General features: G+C 48.8%; 1 protein-coding gene across 1 annotated transcript in view; it reads left to right on the top strand.

Moving 5' to 3' along the window:
• The first annotated feature begins 392 nt into the window (after positions 1-392).
• Positions 393-26,430, top strand: part of LOC124613537 — a 110,557-nt gene continuing 84,519 nt past the window's right edge. The window contains exon 1 of the mRNA XM_047142248.1: positions 393-854. Coding sequence (XP_046998204.1) covers positions 393-854 — 462 coding nt within the window. The remainder of the gene's footprint in view (positions 855-26,430) is intronic.

Raw genomic sequence — 26,430 nt, 5'->3', positions numbered from 1 at the left:
GAAGCCTACGCTTACATTTAACCAACCTGTATGGGCAGGAAATCCACGGAAACATCAAGAAGTTAGAAGCACTGCGTTTAAAAAGATGTAAACTGCTGAATGACCTTGCTTTTTTGAAGAGATGCAGAGACACGAGTGTTGTGCCGTGTTCTTTGCGGTTGACGTCTCACATAAAAACGAACAAGGCGAGGAATATCTGTGTTAAAGCCAGGAAAGCATTGCTACGGGAAAGGATCCGCCACATCCGCATAAGTCTCGATGCTCACAACAGGAATTTGTGTGATCTGCACTTATTTCTGGCCGGAAAACTTCAGATGGAAGACTGGGATAAAGTCGACAGGTTAACCTTTCAGCAAGCATCAAGGACCAGCAATAGTATTACTAACCGCCAGATGAGAAAGTACGACAAACTACAACAGAAAGCCACGGACGAAACACTGACGCTGGACAGGCGACGGACAGTGGTCAACCTCTCCAGCCACACCTTGAGCGAAGCAACCTCAGCAATTCTGGCCAAGGGGATGAATTTCGCAGTCGCACCTAAGCGAGTTCCAAAAGAAGATATCATAGAATCCGTAGAGGCTTCGGTACGTCATCTGCCACAGGCCGAGGCGGAGAAGATCCGGCACGAAACGGTCAGAGTTCTGAATAAAGCAAAGCCACCGAAGCAAAACATCAACGCTGAGGAATACCGTGCCATCAAGGAACTCAGGGACAACCCCCACTTAGTAGTGGTACAGGCAGATAAGGGCAACGCCACTGTAGTCTTGGACACAACTGATTACAACAAACGAATGGAAGATATTCTCGCAGAAACTATCTACAAGAAACTTCAGGGAGATCCGACGGCCAAGGTAATCAAAACGACGCAGGCACTGCTCAAGCACTCTAGAATCAACTTCGACAAGGCCAGAAGATTCATCCCGCAAGTGACACAGGCACCAAGGATATATGGTGTACCGAAGGTACACAAAACCGACTTCCCCTTAAGGCCCATAGTAAACAGTATAAATTCGCCGACCTACTACCTAGCGAAAGAACTGGCACCTAGGCTCCGACACCTAGTGCATCAAACCGAGTCCTACGTTAAGGATTCCACTCACTTCGTGTCTCTCCTAAAGGAAATGCGGGTTACGGACCAAGATCTGATGGTTAGTTTCGACGTCAAATCCCTATTCACGAATGTCCCAGTGTCAGATACTGTGAACATCCTAGAAGAACGCGTGGCACCTGATATATGTGAGCTTGTGCGCCACTGTCTGACGACCACCTATTTCAAGTGGAGAGGTCAATTTTATGAACAAACTGACGGTGTAGCTATGGGCTCACCCCTATCGCCTATCGCAGCAGAAATTTTCATGGAGGCATTTGAGGAAACAGCCCTCCAGTCCGCACCATTACGTCCAAATTGTTGGCTTCGCTATGTCGATGATACTTTCGTCATCTGGCACCACGGAGAAGAGGAGTTACAGAACTTCCACAAGCACCTTAACCAACAGCATAGGAAAATTCAGTTTACAATGGAAACAGAGAAGAATGGGGTGCTGCCTTTTCTCGACGTGGAAGTTTATCGAAAACCTGATGGTAAACTTGGCCACAAAGTGGTCAGGAAACCAACCAATACGGGACAGGTACCTTCACGCCTCCTCCCACCATCACCCCACGCAGAAGAAGTCCGCCCTGCACACGCTAACGAAGAGAGCGTACAGGATAAGCGACGAAGAACATCTGAAGACAGAACTTGAACGCCTCAGGTCCATCTTCGGAACTAATGGCTATGGGAAGCAGATGATAGACAGCACCATGTCGACAAGGGAGAAGACTAATAGGGAAGAGGAGAAGGAGGCACAAAGCATTGCTGTGTTACCATATGTACAAGGGGTCACCGAACGTGTTGGCAAAATTCTACGAAAAGCCGACATCAAACCAATTTTCCGAAGCAGAAACAAAGTATCAGACATGCTCGGTTCTACCAAGGATGCAGTTGACAAACTACACACAGCTGGCGTGTATGAAATTGGTTGTGCGTGTGGATTAGTCTACATAGGTGAGACGGGACGTCCGATTAGCACAAGGCTCTCGGAACATGAAAGATATATCCGCCTGAAACAACACACTAAGTCAGCAGTGGCGGAACACCGAGACGAGTGCGGGAAACCAATATTTTTTCAAGAAGCCCGCGTCCTGGCGAAACAGCCTCTCACTTTCAAAAGAAAGATTCGAGAGGCGATAGAAATAGCCAAAAGACCCGCCAACATGAATAGAGAGGACGGGTACAAGCTTCCGAGGTCTTGGCTGCCTGCAATAGCAGGGCTACGGAGCGGCGGCAGAGCCGTGGCGGCCCATGCAGACACGCGGAGACCCGCAGTAGTGGTCGCGAGCACACAAAGCAATGGCACGCCGCAGCCTTCTTCTGGACAGCATGGAAACAGTGTGACGTCACAGCCATCACCTGTTCGCTATTTCGTCCGTCTCCTCCAGTGGGGTGGATTAATATAAAGACCAATAGAAAACAGCTATTTCAGCCAATGACAGATAATAAAGGAAACACCAATAAAGCATACCTTTCACCCCTCCTCCTCCTTTTACAGCCAATCAAGTAACGACACGGTTTTCTCGTGCAGCTATTTAAGGAACCAAGTGTGTTCATTTAGCAGCATCTCCGGCGGTACACCGCAAGGTTACCGCCCTTCGATAGTGCCATTTTCGCGCTAATCGAAGTGCTAGGGGTTCCAGGTGCCAGCCAGCCAGCTAGCCAGCCAGCCAGCCAGCAGCAGCAGTTCCCGGTCCCGGCCTGCAGCAGTGGTCCCGCAACCAGCCAGCCAGCCGGCCAGCCAGCCAGCCAGCCAGCCAGCCAGCCCTCCGGTGGCAGCAGCAGTCCAGCCAGCAGCAGTCCAGCCAGCAGCAGCAGCAGCAGCAGCAGCAGCAGCCGCCGCCGCCGCCGCCGCCCCGGCCCCGTCCGCGGCAGCAGCTTCCCTGCCTCTCGCCGTCGCCGTCGCCGTCGCCGTCGCCGTCCGTCGTCCGTCGTCTCCCAGTGTGTGTCCTGTCCTTTTAGTGCTGTGTTTTTTCTTTCTTCTTCTTGTCATCATGTCCGCCCCCACCACCACCGTCACTACTACCACCACCGCCATCGTGTATACGTCCCCTTCCGCCGCCTCCACCACTATCACTTGGTGTGCCCAGTCCCACCCCCCTCCTTCCATCCCTCCCCTCCTCTCTATCCCTTCGCCCTCGCTCTTTGTCGCCCCCTCTCCCGCATCCTCCTCTCGTTCTGATCCTTTCCCCCCACTCCCCCAGCCTGTCACTGCAGCTCCGGCTAGGGTGGTGGCCCGTCGGGCCACTGCCCCCGCCCAGCTCTCCCCGTCGCCATCGCCATCACCGCCGCCACCGCCACCGCCACCACCGTCATCATCGTCACCATCACCATCACTGCCACATTCGCCTGCACCGTCACAGTCACTATCTCCGGCGCCGACTGCTGCGTCCGTGCCGGGACCTGTCCCTTCCCACCACCTCCCCATCGTTCCCGTCCCTCATGTCAGCACCCGCCCATCTGCCGCTGTCAAACGCCCTAGTGGCGCCTCCACTTCCTCTGCTCCTAAAAAGGCTCCACCCCGCCCCCCATCCCCACCCCAAAATGCCATGAACGTCTCCCCACCAGGCCCCGCTCCCTCCTCCTCCTCCTCCCCACCCGGTCTCTACAAATATCTCCTGTCCCGTCCCGATCCTTCCTTCCTCGAGGCCCGGAATCTCTCCCTCCTCCTCCGCCAACATTTCCCTGGCGCCCCCATCTCTCTCCTTACTCCCAGACGGGATTCTGTTCTTATCTCCTCCCCCAGCCCAACCCTCCATACTGACATCCTCTCCCGCCTCCCCATCACCCGTTTTGGTCCTCACGCCTCCCTCACCCCTGCTCCCTCCCCACCTCCTACCCGCCAACCCCAACCCCCGCGTCGCCCGCCGACCCTCACCGCCGTGATCACTCGGCTTAGCCCGTCGATCACGGAGGAGGAGGTGCTGGCGGAGCTGAAGGCCCATCCCACCCTGGAGGTGCGGGCAGTCCGCCGCATTTTCAACGCGACCGGCCCCACCCGCCTTATGCGTGTTTTCTCTGAGGACGCCCCCTCCATTGACCGTCTCCTGAAGGAGGGTGCCCTCCTCTTCAATCAGCGGTACAAGGTCGACCCCTCCCGTTCCCCCCCTCAATCCCTGTGCTGCCAGAGATGTCTGCGCTACAATGCACATCCAAAAGCAGAGTGCCGCGAGGCCCCCACCTGCCCGCATTGTCGGCAAGCGCACTTCCTCTGGCAGTGCCCCAACCTCCAATCCCCTCCCTCCTGTAATACCTGCAGCCTCCCCCACCCCACCTCCTCCCAAAAGTGTAAAGCCCGACCCCCTCCCACCACTCCTGAACTCACCGTACCTGTCCGTCCCCTGGACGCCCCCACCCCTCCTGGCAATTCCCTTCGCCCCCCCCCACTGCTGAGGACATCATCAGGTTCCTCACCATTGTCCTCCAAAACGTCCATCCCTTTCAGCGCCCCCACACCTTACAACAGATCTCCCTCGCCGCCCGTTCCATATTCCACCTTAAAATGTACGCCACCTTTTCCAATAACCAGGCCCATTTCACCTTCTCCCGCCTTGACACCCTCGTATAAGTCCTTATCATGGCGCGACAGCATCGTATCCTTTTCAACAATATCCGCTCCCTTCCCGCCAACAAGAACCTCTTCCTGCACACCCTTGCTACCCACCGTGTGGATGCCTTCCTCCTCAATGAAACCTTCCTCCAACCACACCACTCCATCCACACCTCCCCCTATCTCCTCCACCGCTCCGATAATCCCCTCCCAGTTGCGCGTGGCGGAGTTGCCATTGGCCACCACCGCCAGATCCCCGTTCGGCTCCAGCCTCTCCTTCCCGACCCCACCGAACACCTGATCCTTAGTCTCTTCTTCCCCGGCCTTACCATTACCTGTGCCACCATCTATGTCCGCCCCAACACCCCTCTTCCTTTCGACTTCCTCTCCCACATCGACCGTACCTTCTCCTCCTATGTGATCGCCGCCGACCTCAACATCCATAGTCGCTCCGCTGCCCAGTTACGGCGGTGGCATCGGTTCCTCTCCTCCCTTCAAGGCGACCTCATCCCCATCCCCCAGCACACTCGTCCCGAATCCAACTCCACTCCCGATGTTATCCTCTCCTCCCCCAACCTCCTTGGTCGCATTACGGTGGATGTCCTGGAGCCTATTGGTAGCGACCATCTCCCTGTCCTCCTCACCGTTTCAGACGGCCGTCGCCCCCGCCCCGACCCTCGTCATGACCCTCCCCCTAAGTACATCCATGACTATTCCCGTGCCAACTGGAATGCCTACCGGGATACCCTCTCCACTCAGGTCGATAGCCACCCTCTCGCCTACCGCCGTCCCGAGGATGTCACCCATGCCGCCTCCTTTCTCCAGCAGACCTTGTCTGAGGCCGTGGAGGCCCACGTCCCTACTGTTGCCATCCACCCCCACCGTCCTACCTTACCACCACAGGCCGTCCTCCTCCTCCGTGAATCCCGTCGTCTCTACCATGCCTTCCTCCGCACGCGTGACCCGGACACCCTACGACGCCACCGGCAACTACAGCGACACATTCGAAATTTGCTCGCGGCCAAGAAACGCCTAGACTGGCGACAGACATGCACCCGTTTAAATGCTACCCTCCCTATAAACTCGTCCAAGTTCTGGACCGCCTTCTGTCGCCTTACCGGAACTAAACCCTCCCCCTACTATCCTCTTCTCCACGATGATCACCCCTTCCCTGACGCTTTAGTAAGGCCAATCACTTTGCCTCCTACCTGTCCGATGTGTTTTCCATCCCTGATGATCCCCAGTTCGATTACTCCCTCTTCCCAGATATCCGCGATCGAACTGACACCTCTGTCCCTCCCCTCGCTCCTGGTTTCCAGTACTTGGACAACATTCCACACACGGACTTTAATGCCCCCATCACCACACAGGATCTCATCAATACACTCCGCACCAAACGCAACACCGCTCCTGGTCACGATCGTGTCACCTACCGTCACCTTCGTGAAGCTCCTGTCTCTTTTCTCTCCACTCTGGCCAGGCTCTACAATGTAGTCCTGTCCACCGGTTACTACCCCGACCTGTGGAAAACCTCCCGTATCCTCATGTTCCTCAAACCTGGCAAACCGCCGTCCGCCGTCTCCTCCTACCGTCCCATCAGCCTTACCTCGGTCTTCAGCAAGGTCCTGGAATCTATCCTCACCCGCCGCATCCACCAGCATCTCCGCCAGCACCGCCTCCTCCCCGTTACCCAGTGTGGCTTTCGGCTGTCCTTCTCTTCCGACGATCTTCTCCTTCACCTCACTCATCTCCTTTCCGAACAGCTCAATTCCCGTCGCTCCGCAATCTTCCTCTCTCTTGACCTCGAACGCGCATATGACCGCGTATGGCATTCCGGTCTCCTCTTCAAGCTCCAAACCTTCGCCCTTCCCATTAACTACGTTCGTCTGATCGGTTCCTTTCTCTCCCGCCGTCCTTCCCATGTCACCATCCATAACACCGATTCCTACACCTTTTTCCCCTCCGCCGGTGTGCCCCAAGGCTCCGTCCTCTCCCCCCTTCTGTACTTGTTGTACACGGCGGACATGCCGCCCCCGTCACCCCCCGTCCACCTTCTCCAGTTTGCCGATGACACCGCCTTCCTTGCCCTTGCCCCCACCCTGCGACGCTCCCAACACCTTCTCCAATCCCATCTTGACCGGTTCACCGCTTGGTGCAACCAGTGGTTGCTCAAGGTCAATCCTTCCAAAACCCAGGCGATCATTGTAGGCAAAACCACTCCCTCCTTCCGCCTCCTTGATTTCTATCTCACCGTTTATGGCCGTCCCATCGCTCTCACCCCCACCCTTAAGTACCTTGGCGTCACCCTCGACCGTCGCCTCTCCTGGACTCCCCATCTCCAGACAATCCAAGCCAAGGCACGTTCCCGACACCGTCTCCTCAAGCTCCTTTCCGGCCGAACGTGGGGTCTGGACCCCTCCACCATCCTCCACACCTATAAGTCCCTCATCCACCCTATCCTCTGTTACGCCCATCCAGCCTGGATCTCCGCCCCCCCTTCCTTTTATAAATCCCTCCAAATCCTTGAACGCCATGCTCTCCGCCTTGCCTATCGCATCCGTCTCCCTTCCCCCACGCGGATCCTGTATGACCTTATCCCCTTCCCCCACCTCCTCCTCTTCCTCGAAAGGATACGAATCCTATACACCTCCCGTAAACTCGATCCTCCTCACCCGCTCGTCTCCCCGATCCTCTCCCACCCCCGCCCGCTGCCGCGCCTGTACTCCCATGTCCCACCCGGTCTCCATCTCTCCACCCTCCTTACCCTCTCCCGAGGTGGCTTCCGCCAGCTCCTCCTCCCTGATGATGCCCTCCTCCCCTCCATCTACCCCTCCTACCAACTTTGATCCTCCCGCCCTCCTCCTGTGCTTGCTCCTCAGGGCACCCTCCCTCCCTTCTCTCCCTTTTCCCTCCCTCCTCCTTTTCTCGTCCCTCGTCCCCCGGGCCCCCCCTCCCCTGTCCCTATCCTCCTGTCCCCGTCTCCTAAGCCATGGCATCCTCTTTTCCTCCCCTCTCCCCCTCCTCATCCCTGTTGCCCTCTTGGCAGGTCCCCGGACTCGCACACGCTCAGTGGACATTCGCGCGCCAGAGATCACCGCCATCAGTGTATTGTGTGTGCCGTCATGTTTAGTGTTCAGTTTCGCCGTCACGCTCCATTGGTCACCAGTGACATCGTCTTCTTCAGTGTTTGTGCGTCGGGTCTCCAGTTCATAGTGTGGATTGTCCTCAAGTGTGAACGGCTTCTTGTGCTTTTATATTCTTGTGTCTCCTGTTTTTTCCCGCCGTTTTTCTATGTAATGTCTCTTCTTTGTTTTATCTCCATGTACTCTCTTCGGCTGAAGAGCGGCGTATTGTGCTGCTGCCAGCCTACCTGGTTGTTCAGGTTTCAAAATTACAATAAAGAAAAAAAAAAAAATTCATTTAGCAGTTAACGTAAGGCCCTGATGAAGGCTAGCTGCAACGCTGGCCGAAACGTTGGCGCATTTTAAATTAAGACGATGCGGTCTGATACCCTGAAGAATTTTATTGAAGAAGACAACGGCCGCGAAAGCCTACGCTTACAAGTATAATTTTGCTTCAATTAGGGAAGAAATATGAGAGACTGGATTAAATCTTATGAACAAACAGTAAACTTAATGTTGTGTCTATCTGGATGAAATTATACTTCAGTGATGCGCGAATCAAGGTAAGGAAATTTCCTGGTGTACACCTGTGACTCTCAACGGCTGACACTGAATGCTGGGCGTGCCTTTGGTAATCCCAGCCTCTCCGCCTTATGCTAGATGACTTGCTACGTGTCAGTATAAGAGGGGCACGCCATCCGCTCAGTAGCTCGCTATCACTCGGGTTTTGCTGGCAACGCCCGCATCGTGATGTAACTACTGTTTGCAACGAACGTTATTCAAAACATGCACCCTCTGGCTCGCAGCAGGCAGCTTTGCTTTACAGGCTCGACAGCTTGCTGTCGGAAACACTTACCTTACTCACTGAGGTGACAAATATCGTGGTATACCTCCTAATATCGTGCCAGATCTACTTTTGCCAGGCGTAGTGCACCAACTCGACGTGGCACGGACTCAACAGGCCGTTGGAAGTCCCCTGCAGAATAACTAAGTCATGCAACCTCTACAGCCATCCATAATTACGAAAGTGTTGCGGTGTTGAGAGCGAACTAATCTCTCGATTACTTCCCACAAATGTTCGATGGGATTCGTGTCGGGTGATCTGGGTGGCCAAATCATTCACTCGGAAGTCCATATGTTCTTCTAACCAACCGCGAACAGCCGTGGCCCGGTGAATGGCGCATTTCAGCCATAAATATTCCACGGTTGCTTGAGAACATGAAGTCCACGAATGGCTGCAAATAGTCTCAAAGTAGCCGAACATAACCAGGATACAGCCCATTCCATGTAAACACAGCCCACAAAATTATGGAGCCACTACCAGCTTGCCCAGTGCCTTGTTGGCAACTTGAGACCATGGCTTCGTGGTGTCGGTGCCACATTCGAACACAACCATCAGCTCTCACCAACTGAAATCGGGGCTGATCTAACCAGACCACCGTTTTCTAGTGATTTAGGGCCCAACTGATTTGGTCACGAGCCCAGAAGACCCAGATCCGTTCCGTGTGAACACAGCCCACACCATTATGGAGCCACCACCAGCTTGCACAGTACCTTGTTGACAACTTTACTCCATGGCTTCGTGGGGTTTACACCATACTCGAACCGTACCATCAGCTGTTACCAAATGAAATCGGGACTCATCTGACCGGGCCACGGTTTTTCAGTCGTCTAGGGTCCAACAGATATGGTCACGAGCCCAGGAGATGCGCTGCAGGCGATGTCGTGGGATTAGCAAAGGCATTCACATCGGTGGTCTGCTGCCACAGCCCGTTAACGCCAAATTGCGTCGCACTGTCCTAACGGATACGTTCGGCCAACGTCCCACATTGATTTCTACCGTTATTTCACGTAATGTTGCTTGTCTGTTAGCACTGAAAACTCTACGTTAACGCTGCTGCTCTCGCTCGTTAAATGAAGGCCGTGGTGAGAGCTTGAAGTTTGGTATTCTCGGCACACGCTTGACCCTGTGGATCTCGGAGTACTGGATTTCCTAACAATTTCCGAAATGGAATGTCCCATGCATGTAGCTCTAACTTCCATTCCGTGTTCAAAGTCTGTTAATTCCGGTCGTTCGGCCCTAATCATGTCGGCAACCTTTTCACATCAATCACCTTGGTGCAATTGAAAGCTCCGCCAATTCACTGTCCTTTCATGCATTATGTACACGATACCACCGCCATCTGTAAATGTGCATATCGCTAGCCCTTGACTTTCGTCGTCTCAGTTTATACTGGGTGAGGCAATTAAAAAGGCCTTCCCAAAAATAGCTATAATGACTAAATGTATCGAGGTGCAGTTTTCACCAATGTATAGTGGACATTATGGCGAATTTCGTAACGTTCGCAAGTACTTTTTGTCTTTCATACGCTCCGAATCAGGACACAGACTTTGTTTTCCCTAATGAAACTAAATACTTTTTTCTGTGGCATTTGAAAGAAGCTTCTAATAGAACGTCAACGACATAGCGACTATGGGACTCGAACAAATAGTAGCAAGATAACAGGTCCCCAAACCACTGTGCTGCGTCAAGAGCAGAGGTTTCACAAACGTCTGCCCTGTTGTATCAAATGTAAGCTAACATGTAACTCAGGTACGGTTCGTGTAGTTACTGTCACGGCTGTCGGCGGACACTCACCTGAAGATGGCAAAATATTGTGGCAGGAAGTCAACATGATGAGGCTACAATCCCGAAACCTCATCACTGCTCAAACTGTCGACCTCAAGCATTGCTACACGCTATAAATTGATTCTGGAGAAGCAATACTGCACATTAAATTTAGTGTAGAGTAAACGGCAGGCACGTGTTATAAGGCGTATCGTATCTTTGGGTGTCTTCGGTGTTTCCTAATAGACTTCTTGTTTTAATTTTCGGCAGAGATAAAAGTATGGAAGTCTGGTGAGTTTGCAGACCATATTGCGCTTCAAGAACGACCATTGTAGTGCTATCCAAATGTTCTCTTAAGAGGGTCTATGATTACATGTGCGGAATGGGAGGAGTATCCGTGCTGTCTGTACCACAATGATAGCCTTATGTCCAGTGAGATACCTTCCAATAACTGCAGCAGCGGCATATCTTACGAGCCCTAAATACTCGAGTGTATTTAGAGTCCCACCAACAGAACAGGGACCAATGATGCAGGTCTTCAAAAACACGCACCAAATGTTGATAGACCAAGAGTGTTGCTTTTATGGAGTTCTTTGTGTCAGCGTGCATTTTCAACTGACGATTAGTGCATACTGCGAAGACTAATTTGTTCATGGTTTGTAAACGACGCTTCTTTCTTAAGCAAAATTTGGCATAGATATGGCTCACCACTATTCACTTTTAGTAAATAACATTCGGGGAACTGTAACCAATCTTCGAAGTGATAGCCATGAAGCTATAGACGTACGTACGTTATTCTCCACACTTCCTGCTCCTAGAACGTTTTTCATAATGCTTTTCATCACACAACCGCACCGCTGCTCTAATAGTTTGTCAACATTTTCCATAAACTTTATTCACTTTTTTTCACTGTGAGTGTCTGAATAGTTTTTTTGAGCAAGTTATCTGATTGCTACCATAGCAGAACACAGACTGATGGGCTTCAAGCTCACAGGTAAATTCGCCATATTAGCAGCCGTAGCTTGGTGAAAACCGCACCTCGATACGTTTATTGTTTCTGTATATATCTGGGGTAGCCTATCTTAGGTGCTTCAGCCTGTATACACTGCTGAGAGGTGATTGTGGAGGTCAAGGCACAGTACCCACCTTAATCCTATCATCGAAAAACCAAAATTACGCAATTAATATTCTGTCTGTTTGGAGTATGTGTCGGCACTTCTGATCCGCACAGAAATAGGCTCGCTACAGTACTTTAGTATGTTGTAGAGAAACCAAAAGGAAATGTCGGAGACCATTGATGAAACAGAGTGACGTGTGGTGATTAGTTTCCTGCAGTTGGTTGGCAACAATCCCTCTACGATTCGTCCTGAGTTGGTGGAAGCGTACGGCAACAATTCACCGTCATACGTCATAGAGGTCCAGTGGCACAGATTCTTATAGTATGCGTAAATAAGACCGAACGACGGAGAACGAAAGGGCAGACCGTCTCTCTGTGAAGAGAGAAGAAAAAAATAAAAGGAATCGCAAGAGGAGTCGCTGTTTCTCCAAGACCATGAAGCCCATTGTGTGACAATGGACGCCAAAGACGAAAACGTCAAAATGAGTCATGGAACGGAGCTCGCACCGAAAGATTTAAGTGTTCGTTTTTTTCCGCAAGCTGTTCGAGAGTGAAACGACAGAAAAATTGACTGAAGGTGGTCCGATGAAACCTCTGCCAGCCATTTAATTTTGAATTGCAGAGTAGTGGTGTAGACGTATATTTAGACCAGTTTTCAACACCGTGCACAACTTGCGAACAGGACAAAGGTCTTCGCCCGTTTATTCCCTCGACAGCTTCACAGGCACTCAAAAAGCCTGGTGAACCGAGGCGGGAGCGAAGATGCTATAGCCATGTCTGGCCAGTCCAAGTGAATTCTTTGGCCGCCTAATCACCACATACAAGTAGTGGATGTATCACTATCACCGCGACACAAAGCTGCAAAGCAAACGGTGGAAACATGGGGATTCGTCTCCGGCGAAAAAGATGAAGACCCATGCATCATCGAGCATGGTGACATCGAGTGTGTATTTGGACTGCCACGGTGTATGCTAACAGATTATGCTCGTAAGGGGCAAACCGTCACATGAGTGTACCATGGAAATCTCCTCACCATCTTTGAAGACGAAATGTTGCGGAAAGCCGTCCGAAGGTGTGTTTATTGCTCCATAACAACGACCTTGATCCTAGCGCACAGAATGCAGACACACACGGTGCTTTTGTGGGATATCAAATTTTACCTCAACGTGGCCTACGCTACTAAATGACTCCATTTCCTTTCCTCAGATGAAGAAACCATTGCATGGCAGGCATCCCCAGAATGCCCACGAGATGATTGTAAAAGCGGAAGTTCGACAATCGAAGTCTCCTTCAAGTCTTCCCTTTGTAAAATGTGTAGCACTGAAGGGCGAGTATGTAGAGAAGAATTAACACATTTCATACTCTCACCTCGATTGTTTCTAGATGACTAAACCTTTCTGACTACCCTTCGTAATGAGGCTATTCCCAATTTTTTCATAATCTATTCAAGATATTGACATTAGGTTTCCCACAAACAACCGAGCCAAGAAGAAAGATCAATTTTTGGTACATTTGTATCTTGTTAAAGTATTAGCTACTATGGTACAGAAGCAGCTGCTATTATTTCGGGGAAGAACTATACTTTGTTAATCAATAAGTGAGACCTTTTGAAAACTGAAATATAGCACTTAGTTGCCTTTTAATGTTAGCGAAGGAAAAGGCTATAAGAGTACAGCAACATGTTTCTGCAGATAGCAAATTACCTTCTTGAAGCCACGTTGAATGAGAAAATGGTTGGAGAAATCTAATAAGTGAAACTGTATACCAGACTTCACAACGGAAACAAAATCAGTAGAAACGAGGTACTGAAGTGCAGATCACATCCAAGTGATGATACGGATTCGCCTCATGCCCTAATGCTGATGAGCTCTCTTAAATTCAAACTAATGCGAATCAAGAGCAAGAGTGTTGGTAAAGTGATGCTGACAATTTCAGCAGAAATAAAATATTCTAAAGTCTTCGAGACTGTGGTAAGCAATAACTATAATTCAACTGAGGAGCAGCCCAGGAAAATGAAGAAGGAAACTATTGACGCCAGTGAGGTCATCACAGCTGGGAAATCCTAAGTAATGAAAAAACATCATTTTGTCATTCAGAGAAGCAAACCTCAAGTGAAACAACAGTGTTTAGGATAGCCACCAGTGTACAGGGTGTATCTTAATTAATGGCGTTAAAGCATACAGTTGAAAATACACGATATTAGAAGGAAAAAAGTGTGATTCATGGACTCTAAAACGCATACCTTAGAATCTAAGAGCGCTTCGTCGATACCGTGAGAAGAATCTCTTCTGCTACAAGGTCTTTGCTTTTCATATTCTGGCAGGTGGTGTTTGCTGTGTCGTCCGAACCATACATAACCAAGGCAAAAGCACCAAAGGCGCAAAGATGCGAGCTGCTGCCAGTGCCATGCAGACTTGCCACTTATGCGAGTTGCACCAGCACCACGGGCCAATTGCCGACCGAGTACAATCCGCCAAAGACCAGACGACAACGGACAGAAGCCTGCTCGGAAGATAGAAGAGCAAGTCTCACCCACTTGGCTACAGATCATCGTCCAGGGCTGACCTAGACAGAAACTTCGTTTAGTGAACTCTTAGAGGTGAACAGGCAGTTGTTGTAAATTGCATTTGCTATGTACTGTGAAGTTTACCTACGATTATTTGCACTTAGCCATTGAGGGCCTCTTTTGTGTTACGCTACGTGCAGTGCTGCAGATTTCATTATTCGACAAGTCACAAAAGATAAGTAAACCTTTTAAATTCATTTGTGTGACTTTGTTACTAATTTGTTGGTGGTTGTAGAACCTTCGTTCTCATATCCTGTTATCTGTTCCTGGGGCATAGCTGTGTGACAGTGGCAGGGAGAAATTTTCTTAGCGGTATACTGCACCAGAAGCCGTTTCACGAACTCACAAACTCGGCCTACCGTAAGAACAATGGCAACTCGGCCTCCACAGCAGCAGTGACGAAGCCTTTACAAAACTGGCGACGAGAGTTAACAAAAGCATTATGGACCAAAACAAGAAAAAAACAGTAAATATCATCTCTAAAATGCATACGTTAAGAGCTACGCCTGCTTGTTCATCACCACTATTGCGAAACTCTCTCTTCTGTTAGACAAGTGCTCCTAGCATAGTTATGCATTTCACAGCCCATATTTATCACACAATTTTTTCTTGCTGTGGTCCATGCTACCTTTTCCCAAACTATGGAAAGCAAAAATCTTGCAGTACTTATCGAAGAGTCTAAGGCGCTGCAGTCATGGACTGTGCGGCTGGTCCAGGCGGAGGTTCGAGGCCTCCCTCGGGCATGGGTGTGTGTGTTTGTCCTTAGGATAATTTAGGTTAAGTAGCGTGTAAGCTTAGGGACTGATGACCTTAGCAGTTAAGTCCCATAAGATTTCACACACATTTGAACATTTTTGTATCGAAGATGTAGTGCTCATAGCTCCAAGATATGTATTCTAGAGCTAATATTTCCCAGACTTTTATGCTTATAGTATCGAGTATTTTCAACTGTATGTGTTTACGCCATTCATTATGATACAGCCTGTATCTACATCTACATCTACATTGATACTCCGCAAGCCACCCAACGGTGTGTGGCGGAGTGGTGGTGTGTATACTGCTAATGGGTGAAACAGACATCATCAATAAGCGACATCGGAAGAACCAAGTGATCCCTGGTAAATTATTGGTTGTAGAAAGCATACACAAGATTAACTGCAGGTCCACAGAGTGACAAGGAATATATTAGCTTGCAAAGGGCGGGTGGGAAACAATGTCAAGGACAGAGGAGAGAGCAGACAAATGGAAAAATGTGTTACATGTGGACGTCATCTGGTCCACATGCCAGACAGGATGTTTACAGAGCCGCAGTAGACGCTATCAACTCTAACTGTTTTGTCTTTCTACAGTCCAAGTATCGAAGATATGCACAGTGTATCTTGTTTGGAAACAACATTGTTCCATTCACTCACGGTACTTTCTGTTGATAACAGCAACGCCTACTTTACTCTTCGTTCTCAAGCTTGCATTCAGTATTGCACGATTCTGCGTAGAGTTTGTTTTCTCCAGCAGTGTCAGTTGTACAGTAACGGCGAAACATTACAACGTCTCGTAAAGCTCTCATAACGATACGTCAACCCAACATTGCACCAACCAGAGGTACATTTCTTCACCGGCAGATGGCCAGTCACCGGGGCGTTATTTATATGCGCCAATCGAGTCACCAGGAAAGTTCGAGCCGGGGCCGTAACCAGATGGACGCCATGCTGCAGGACTCCACAGCATTCCCTGAACAGCCACTGTCATCATCAGCTTACCATACCAAGGTCCGGAGTTTGGTTCGCCATGCGCCCAGCCTTCAAGCTGCAGTCTTCGCTTACACTGGCGGCATTGCCAGCCACAGCGGTCTGCAGAAATGCCGTGCTAGCCTCAACCGGTCGCCTTTGCCACTCAGCGCCGAAGTCAGCGCACTGGCTCCCAGCACCATGAGTGGCATTCAGGGGCGTCCACCACTTCTACTGTACCAACACGAAGACGCGCACGTGTATCTGCTCTAGCTGGTGCACAAAGAGTTGTCATGAAAGCTGTCTGTCTTGGTGGAGCCACCTTCACCACCGAAAGATTCCCAGATTCCCTGCCAATCCATCAAGCCCATAACATCCAGTTCAGAGAGCTGAAAGCCATCCAGACAGAATCGAAGAACAGCTCTACCACCACCCGCCGTAGAAATCACCACGTCCAAGGCCTCTACTGCAGTATGGAAAGGTTTAGTGTTGAAGAGTTGGTAAATTTGCACTTATAAGGAGACTACCTGCCAAACGGATTTTTGTAATTTTTTATATTTATGGTACGTGAAGTTCAGAACTAAAATGTCAATATCCCGAAGCAGTTCGATTCAACTCTCCTGATACAACCTTGCTGCTCGTCGCCCGTTGCCAATTGCCTTTCCGTAAGTAAACACCATGCCGGCAAGCTCTCGATTCGACTACGGTACCACTGTATACAACGCTGTATCACATCCACTACAGGGTGAGTCAGCAAGAGAAGTGATTCGGACACTGGATTACCAATTACTATGGCAGCAGAGGGCACTAGGACACGACGTATGGGGAGCACAACCAGCCTAGAGGAGGAAACAATGCATACTGTAACTGTGGCTGCATGGCACGGCAGCAAGACCGCAGTCTCTACTAGGGTTTGTACCACCCTGTAGAAGACTTTCCTATACTATTAAAACAATTACGAGACATTGTTGTGTAAGTGACGCTCAAATAGTTTCCGTTCGAAGGCCATACAGTCCAGTATCGGTATGCCAATCGTCCAATAATGCCATGAGCACTGAGGCAAACGTCCCATCGGCGCACCGGGCTGAAGATCACGTATGGTAAAACACTGTGTCCTACAGTGTGAAGAATTGCGTAACTGCCTGCTGCACGTCCTTGTCCGAGAGGAATTTTCGACTCTTCAATGTCTTTTTTAATGGACCGAAGGGATGATAATCGCATGGGAAGAGATCAGGGATCCTGGGCGTTTCCTTGAGCGTCTTCCACTTGAGTAGTTGCAAATTCTGGATTACGATGTTTGCGGTATGGGGACGTGCGTGATTATGAACTTGGCCCACAGTTCCACAACTGTGGTTTCCGACAGATATGCTGTCCCATACATATTCTTCATGTCCGATGGATGTTTGCCAATGTGTGTCCAACTTCGAGTGGCTCCAAGCAGTATGGGACTTAACATCCGAGGTCATCAGTCCCCTAGACTTAGAACTAATTAAACCTAACTAGCCTAAGAACATCACACACATCCACACCCGAGGCAGTATTCGAACCTGCGACTGTAGCAGCAGCGCGGTTCCGGACTGAAACGTCTGCAACCGCTCGGCCACAGCGCCGGCAATTTGTATCCTTTAGCAGCCGAGAAAAGAATAACATTACGTTGGTCCTGTTAGGACGCATTTAGTAATAACGTCGGGCATAGTTCACGTTTCTCCATTTACTGCACACACGTCGGAAAGACACGAATGACACACTAATCCTTTACCCTCATAGGGGCCGTCCTAAGTTGCATATACACTGCAACAACGTCCTCAAATGCATATTTTTTAATCGCCAATTTAAACGCCTGTTAACAGAAGATCGTATTGTATTGTATTGTATGCTAACCGAGGATCTAGAAACGACGGAGAGGCTTCGTCCCCGCCGCAACCGCAGTGGTACACAACCCCACGACGACAGCCGCAGTCCACCTCACCCCTCCGCCGCCCCACACCGAACCACTCTTTCAGTGTTATTGTGAGATTCGGCCCCCGGTGGACCCTCCCAGGGAACGTCGCACACCAGATGAGTGTAACACCAGATGAGTGTAACCCCTATGTTTGCGTGGTAGAGTAATGGTGGTGTACGCGTACGTGGAGAAGTTGTTTGCGCAGCAATCGCCAACATAGTGTAGCTGAGGCGGAATAAGGAGAACTAGCCCGCATTCGCCGAGGCAGATGGAAAACCGCCTAAAAACCATCCACAGACTGGCCGGCTCACCGGACCTCGACATAAGTCCGCCGGGCGGATTCGTGCCAGAGACCAGGCGCTCCTTCCCACTCTGGAAAGCAGTGCGTTAGACCGTTGGGCTAACCGGGCGGGCCTAACAGAAGATAGCCAGCTGGAATCAAGCACAACACAATTTTCATGAAACTCTCTCGAGAAGTGTCAGAACACGACCATCTTATTATAATAATACACTCCTGGAAATGGAAAAAAGAACACATTGACACCGGTGTGTCAGACCCACCATACTTGCTCCGGACACTGCGAGAGGGCTGTACAAGCAATGATCACACGCACGGCACAGCGGACACACCAGGAACCGCGGTGTTGGCCGTCGAATGGCGCTAGCTGCGCAGCATTTGTGCATCGCCACCGTCAGTGTCAGCCAGTTTGCCGTGGCATACGGAGCTCCATCGCAGTCTTTAACACTGGTAGCATGCCGCGACAGCGTGGACGTGAACCGTATGTGCAGTTGACGGACTTTGAGCGAGGGCGTATAGTGGGCATGCGGGAGGCCGGGTGGACGTACCGCCGAATTGCTCAACACGTGGGGCGTGAGGTCTCCACAGTACATCGATGTTGTCGCCAGTGGTCGGCGGAAGGTGCACGTGCCCGTCGACCTGGGACTGGACCGCAGCGACGCACGGATGCACGCCAAGACCGTAGGATCCTACGCAGTGCCGTAGGGGACCGCACCGCCACTTCCCAGCAAATTAGGGACACTGTTGCTCCTGGGGTATCGGCGAGGACCATTCGCAACCGTCTCCATGAAGCTGGGCTACGGTCCCGCACACCGTTAGGCCGTCTTCCGCTCACGCCCCAACATCGTGCAGCCCGCCTCCAGTGGTGTCGCGACAGGCGTGAATGGAGGGACGAATGGAGACGTGTCGTCTTCAGCGATGAGAGTCGCTTCTGCCTTGGTGCCAATGATGGTCGTATGCGTGTTTGGCGCCGTGCAGGTGAGCGCCACAATCAGGACTGCATACGACCGAGGCACACAGGGCCAACACCCGGCATCATGGTGTGGGGAGCGATCTCCTACACTGGCCGTACACCACTGGTGATCGTCGAGGGGACACTGAATAGTGCACGGTACATCCAAACCGTCATCGAACCCATCGTTCTACCATTCATAGACCGGCAAGGGAACTTGCTGTTCCAACAGGACAATGCACGTCCGCATGTATCCCGTGCCACCCAACGTGCTGTAGAAGGTGTAAGTCAACTACCCTGGCCAGCAAGATCTCCGGATCTGTCCCCCATTGAGCATGTTTGGGACTGGATGAAGCGTCGTCTCACGCGGTCTGCACGTCCAGCACGAACGCTGGTCCAGCTGAGGCGCCAGGTGGAAATGGCATGGCAAGCCGTTCCACAGGACTACATCCAGCATCTCTACGATCGCCTCCATGGGAGAATAGCAGCCTGCATTGCTGCGAAAGGTGGATATACACTGTACTAGTGCCGACATTGTGCATGCTCTGTTGCCTGTGTCTATGTGCCTGTGGTTCTGTCAGTGTGATCATGTGATGTATCTGACCCCAGGAATGTGTCAATAAAGTTTCCCCTTCCTGGGACAATGAATTCACGTTGTTCTTATTTCAATTTCCAGGAGTGTACTTAGAATCTGAAGACCGTTATTTAGCTACAAATTATTGCTTGTGTAATGAACACTAAAATGTGTTGATACTGTTGGGGCTTGGAAGGATCTCAGCAATTATGCAAGAATCAGCTTTACAAAAGTAAGGATGAAACACCGCTTCCTTCATCTAGGCATAAGTTGAGAGTGATGAGCTGACTGAAATCGAGTGCTGGACTGCTAGGAAGACATGCCTGAATGAATTAGATTTTATTCAATTTAGGTACAGAGCTGTGGTCGCCGCTAGAGTGGTGGCTATTGGCCACGGGATGGCGTAGAGAGCTGCACAATCTCAGCAAGCTGCCTTCAGCATGGCCACATGGACAGTGGCATGAATAAAACTAGTGTCACCGGCTGATGTCACAGCATGGCAGTAGCAACAGGGACTGTGTACCATGACCGATGAATGACAACCACGTACAGGCCACTTGCCTGCTTTGCGCCGTGGAATGTAGCACAGGAAAGAACAGTACTCAAACCATAATCCCCAGCATAGCTAACGTTGAAGCGGTGTGCCTTCCATGGGTGATGGTCAGTGACAAGGTGGTCGACAAGATCCCGAGTGGAGCGACAGGGTAGTCAGGCAGCTACCAGTCTGGACTTGAACACACGTCCCACCAAGCAGGTGGCCGCCCTGACGAGGCAATTACCCAGTTGGGGACTCGTTACAGTGATATCACCAGGTAATCTGCATACAACAGTCTGATGTGGTGAATGCCTGTAGCTTCTGGAGCCTAAGTCCAGGGTAAATGACTGGTTGCATAGCTGTACTGCAGTTAGTGATTCCCTCAGAGTTAGAGGTTGGCATACCTCAGCATCGCGAAGACACGTGGATACTGCCTGAGAACACTTGAACACATTGAGAAAGACGGTCCGATTCAAGTACTGTTTATGCAGACCAAGTTGGCTGGTGTTTTTCTCTCGCCAGTGCTTTAGCCTGAAAACTAAAACATGTCAGCACACTTGCTCAGCATTGTGAAGCAATGATGACTTCTCTTGGTGTACTTTCTCGTGCAGTCACTTTTCTGGACGTCTTGTCGTAGCTGAAAGTTGTCTCAAATTCACTGTTCAGAAGCTATGGAGGGTATACTTTGCAGCGTCGACATAATGAATAAGTGTTCTTGCACCCTGAATGTATCTTCTTACGTCATGGTACATGGTCACCATAATGACAGCGTCTCCCTATGATGTCCTTTTGCCAAATTTCCTGGTAGTTCAGTGCTCCAGACTTGGTAAAGGCGCAAGACAACCATAATATTAAAATTATAGCCTGCTTAGGCTGTGGGGCCAACTGCACTATTGTGGTCCCAGATGATTAATGAAAAAATGAAATTACTGATAATTGCTACAGTTCGAAAACAAGTGCTAATGTGAGAACTGTAAAGGCAGTTTCGAATTCTTTATCACTAAATCAACAATGTTTACCTCATTTTGTTTCCATAACATCGTATATCATGAACAGTATTATCAGTTTGCCATCACTTTTTACTTTATTAATGCTTCATAAATCCTCTGCTTTTCGGAATCAGCAGCATGTCAGTTTGAGCAACAGTGGCTGATTTTAAATCTAAAATTCTAAGACGCGTCCCATATACTACGGAATGCAATTCCGTCTAGCTGAAATAGTCTGTTTGTTACTGTGGGTAACGTCAGGTTAATTGAAATTGTTGTAGCTTACACATAAAGCATTACATGGAGCTGAAATGTCCGCAGCCACGAGTACACCATGTTAACCGCATTACTCACTAATTTATTCTTTCCTATGATAAACGTTTTGCTCGTTATAAGGCCCCGTCCCCCCTATAAGGGTGCTTACGACCGCATGCGCCTCTTTCAGGAGAGTATGCGCTAGCTTTGTATGTTAGTGAATCATTAGTGAATCATGGGCTGCGGGAAAACCGGAAGAGAAGAGATTCGAAGTGTTTCAGATGTGATGCTATAGAAGAACGATGAAAATTAGGTTAACTGATAGGTTAAGGAATGAAAAGGTTTTCCGCATATTCGACGAAAGAAGGAAAATGTGAAAAACTCTGACAAGAAGAACGAATAATTTGATAGCACATACATCAAGACACCACTGGTCCCGCATGTATCACGTCTCGCAGCCATCAATCTCCTCATAATAGATACGAGGCGGATACACGCTGTGTCGTCATCCGGGCCCATCTTTGGCCACAGGATTTACAACCACTTTGTCGCGGATGGAAGTCCGTTTCAGGGGGGAGGGATTTGGGACCCTGGCCCGGCGATTTTGGCATCCCGCCGGACAGCACACAACTGTGTCTTCGCCGCTAGGCGGAGCTGCTGGAAACCCTGGTGCCAGCTTCGCTGTGCTATGGCGCTACACGCCATTCAGCCGGCTACTTACAGCTCGAGGCCGTCTTATAAGTTACTCCATGCAGCTGCACGAGGCTCAATGACGTATTCTCTTGCCTATCGTCCCGATGTCGTAACACACTGTTGGTCTTTGTCTCAGTTTTAGCTACGTACCTACGTCTACAGCATACTCCGCAAGGCACTTAAAAATGTGTGGCAGAGGGTACTTTTGCACCATTAAATGAGCCCTCCATTCCTGTTGTTGGTAAGCCTCTGTATTGGCTCTAATTTCTCAAATTTTCTCCTCGTGGTTATTGCGCGAGAAGTATGCGGTGGGAAGTAATATGTTGACCTACTCTTCCCGGAAAGCGCTCTCTCGAAATTTCAATAGCAAATCTCTTCGAGATGCGCATCGCCTCTCTTGTTACGTCTGCCAGCGGAGTTTGTTCAGCATTTCCGTAACGCTCTCGCGCCGGTTAAACGATCCCATGACGAAACGCGTCGCTCTTCGTAGGATCTTCTCTATCTCTTCGATCAGCGCTACATGGTAGGGATCCCAGACAGATCAACAATACTCAATAATCGGTCAACAAGCGCCTTAAAAGCTACTTCCTTTGTGGATAAGCTACATTTCCTTAAGATTCTTTCTACGAACCTGAGTCAGGCATCTGCTTTATCGACTATTTGTTTTATGTGGTCATTCCACCTAAGCTTGCTCTGGATACTAACTCCTTGGTATTTTGAGTTAGAGGGATACTATTTCCAGCGGTTTGTCATCGATAGTGTAGCTGTACATTAGTAAATTTCTTTTCCACTATATGCGGAATATTATGTTACATATATTTACATTCAGGGTCAACTGCCATAGCCAGCAGCATTCATAAATTCTCTGGATGTCACTCTAAAAATCGTTACTACTTTCTAGCGTTGCTACTTTGTTACAGACAACCGCATTATCTGTAGACAGCCTTAAACAGCAACCGACGCTTTCTACTATGTCATTTATATATACTGTAAACATTAACGGTCCTGTCACACTTTCTTGGAGTCCTCCAGAAATTACCTGTACAAGTGTCGATCTTGTACCATTAAAAGTGACTTGCTGAGTTCTGTCTGCAAGGAAGTTCTGAATCCAATCGCAAATGTGCTCCGATACTCTATAGCTCTAGCTCGTATTTTTTTCACTAAACGGCACTGCGGGACGGCGTCAAATGCCTTCCTGACGTCTACAGCGTCAAACTGAGCGCCATTGCCTACAGCGCTGTGGATCTTGTAGAGGAACAGAGCGCGCTGACTTTCACAGGATCTCTAGTGGATCTCTATTGGCGGAATCCATGTTGATTTTTATAGAGAGGATATTCATTTTCCAAAAACGTCATAATTCGTGAGCATTAAACACGTTTCATAATTCTAAAACAGATTTATGTCAACGATATAGGTCTATAATTGTGTTCATCTGTCCTACGGCCCGTCTTAAAAACGAGAATGACCTGCGCTGTGTACCTTTCATAGCTCAAGCGATCTAGGCTAAATTACTGCAAGAAGGGGAGCAAGTTCTTAGGCATAATCTTTGTACAATCTTATAGGTATCACATATGGTCTTGACGCCCTTCCACTACTAATCGATTGTAGTTATTTTTCTATTCCGCGATCGGTTATCTCAATGCCTGTCATTTCGACGTTCGTACGACGAGTGAAAGGAGTTTCCTCTCTCCGGATTATTCGTTGGACTTCCTTTTTCCGTAATGCCGTCTCCATACGACCGTTTTTTTTTAATGTTTGTCATGCCATTCGCCGATCCGTTCATCCCCTATTGATGACCCCAGACCCACCGATCCAGCCTCACTGGGTTGCTGTTGCGTTGTTCTCGACATTCAGTCTAATCTAGGTCACAATAAATATCTCGATTAAAATCATTTGAAACGATTAGCGAAGCTTTCCACTGAATTCTATTCAGTACCTCTTCATTAGTTGCGTGATCCACCCATCTAATCTTGAGCATTCTTCTGTAGCACCACATTCCGAATGCCTCTATACTCTTCTTGTCTAAACTATTTATGATCTATGTTTCACTTCCATGCACGTTATACTCCATAAAATTCTTTCAAAAAGACTACCTGCCACTTAAATCTATATTCGATGTTAACAAATTTCTTTTCTTCAGAAACGATTTCCATGCCATTGCTCGTCTACATTTCATATCCTCTCTACTTCGATCATCATCAGTTATTTTGCTCCCCAAACAGCAAAACTCCATTACTACTTTAAGTGTCTCATTTCCTAATCTAATTCCCTCAGCATCACCCGACTTAATTCGACTACATTCCATTATCCTCGTTTTGATTTTCTTGATGTTCATCTTATATCCTCCTTTCAAGACACTGTCCATTCCGTTCAACTGCTCCTCCAGGTCCTTTGCTGTCTCTGACAGAATTACAATGTCATTGGCGAACCTCAAAGTTTTTATTTCTTCTCCATGGATTTTAATTTCTACTCCAAATTTTTCTTTTGTTTCCTTTATTGCTTGCTCAATATACAGATTGAATAACATCGGGGATAGGCTACAACCCTGTCGCACTCCCTTCCCAACCACTGATTCCCTTTCATGCCCCTCGATTCTTACAACTACCATCCGCTTTCTGTACAGATTGTAGATAGCCTTTCGCTCCCTTTATTTTACCCCTGCCACTTTCAGAATCTGAAAGAGAGTATTCCAGTCACCATTGTCAAAAGTTTTCTCTAAGTCTATCAATGCTAGAAACGTAGGTTTTCCTTTCTTTAATCTATCTTCTAAGATAAGTCATAGGGTCGGTATTGCTTCTCGTGTTCAAACATTTCTACGGAATCCAAACTGATCTTTCTCGAGGTCGGCTTCTACCAGTTTTTCCATTCGTCTGTAAAGAATTCGCGTTAGTATTTTGCAGCTGTGACTTATTAAACAGATAGTTCGGTAATTTTCACATCTGTCAACACCTGGTTTCTTTGGGATTGGAATTATTACATTCTTCTTGAAGTCTGAGGGCATTTCGCCTGTCTCATTCATCTTGCTCACCAGATGGTAGAGTTTTGTCAGGACTGGCTCTCCCAAGGCTGTCAATAGTTCTAATGGAATGTTGTCTACTCCCGGGGCCTTTTTTCGACTTAGGTATTTCAGTGTTCTGTCAAACTCTTCACGCACTATCGTATCTCCCATTTCATGTTCATCTACATTCTCTACCATTTCCATGTATATGCAGCAAAAATGAGAACCCTTGAAAACATTGAGTAATGTTTTTTTTATGCTTATGAGTGTGTTGCTTATGAGGAATGAATGGAGAGTGAAGTGGATAACATGTTCACGATAAGGAACCTTGTTTTCGTCATGAAACTCTCTACCTTTCTGATAACTCATCTGATACGCTTTTAATTTCAAAATAATTTCTTTCATGCAAGATGATGGCTTCCAAAGTGGCCACCATGTTGCTAAAATGACTAATACGTTTTCCTCCTCTCTCATGTAACACACTCTATATTTCTGTTTATCCACCAATTTCTGTTTTAGAAGGCTAGTTCCAAACCTGTGTAGCACCCTGTGTAGCAGTTCTGCGACTGTGACGAGTGCGTGTTACTTGTAGTGTTTGTCTTGGTTCTCGCGACTGTGACAGAAGGGAAAGAGCAGCGTTAGTGCCTGCTCAGATCCTATTCCTCGCGATTAACATCAAATGGACTACTACTCGTACGTTTAATGCTCCCTTCTGAAGGACGCATCTCCATCAAAAGTGTCGCATGCCTTTCTCTGGAAGATGCTGCGGAGAGGTTTGGAATTTAACCAAGAACTTTGGCGTAAGGTCTTGGGATCAATAGACTGATAATTTCATCTCTCCCCTCCTCTCCTTGCCAGCCAAATACTGGTGATGATTTTGTTTTTCACCACATGATTCTAAATAGCTATCTCCAGGAACAGCACCACCTCACGAGCGTGCGTTAGCAGCTCGGCTACGCGAGTGTAGTAATATTCAGAAGACGCTCGGGGTTATATGGGTTAACGGTGGGTCTATAATTTCATGAACATTGAAAGGATTGCAAGCGCTACTGCCAGTACGCATGGATAATCGATTTTTATGATTTGCCATGTCTCGCGTCCGGATCTCCATAAAGACTCAAAAAAATTGCACCAGCTGGAAGTTCATCAATAATCAACTACTAGGCGTGCACATAACCTCTTTATTTTGAATAGAACAAGCTCAATTGACATGATAGTGCTACCGTCGAGATTTATCTAGGAAATGAATGTTAAAATTTATCATTATACTGCAGCCAAATAGTTACGACGTAGAGTCTCATTCATCATTAGTGTCTTTCTGTGTCTAACATTTTATTCTGCCTCCATGTATTACTTACTGTCGCGGACACAAAAGCTGTATGTACACTACTGGCCATTAAAATTGCTACACCAAGAA

The sequence above is a fragment of the Schistocerca americana genome, chromosome 4, assembly GCF_021461395.2.
Source record: "Schistocerca americana isolate TAMUIC-IGC-003095 chromosome 4, iqSchAmer2.1, whole genome shotgun sequence".
Taxonomy (NCBI): domain Eukaryota; kingdom Metazoa; phylum Arthropoda; class Insecta; order Orthoptera; family Acrididae; genus Schistocerca; species Schistocerca americana.
This window is presented reverse-complemented; position numbering and strand designations above follow the sequence as displayed.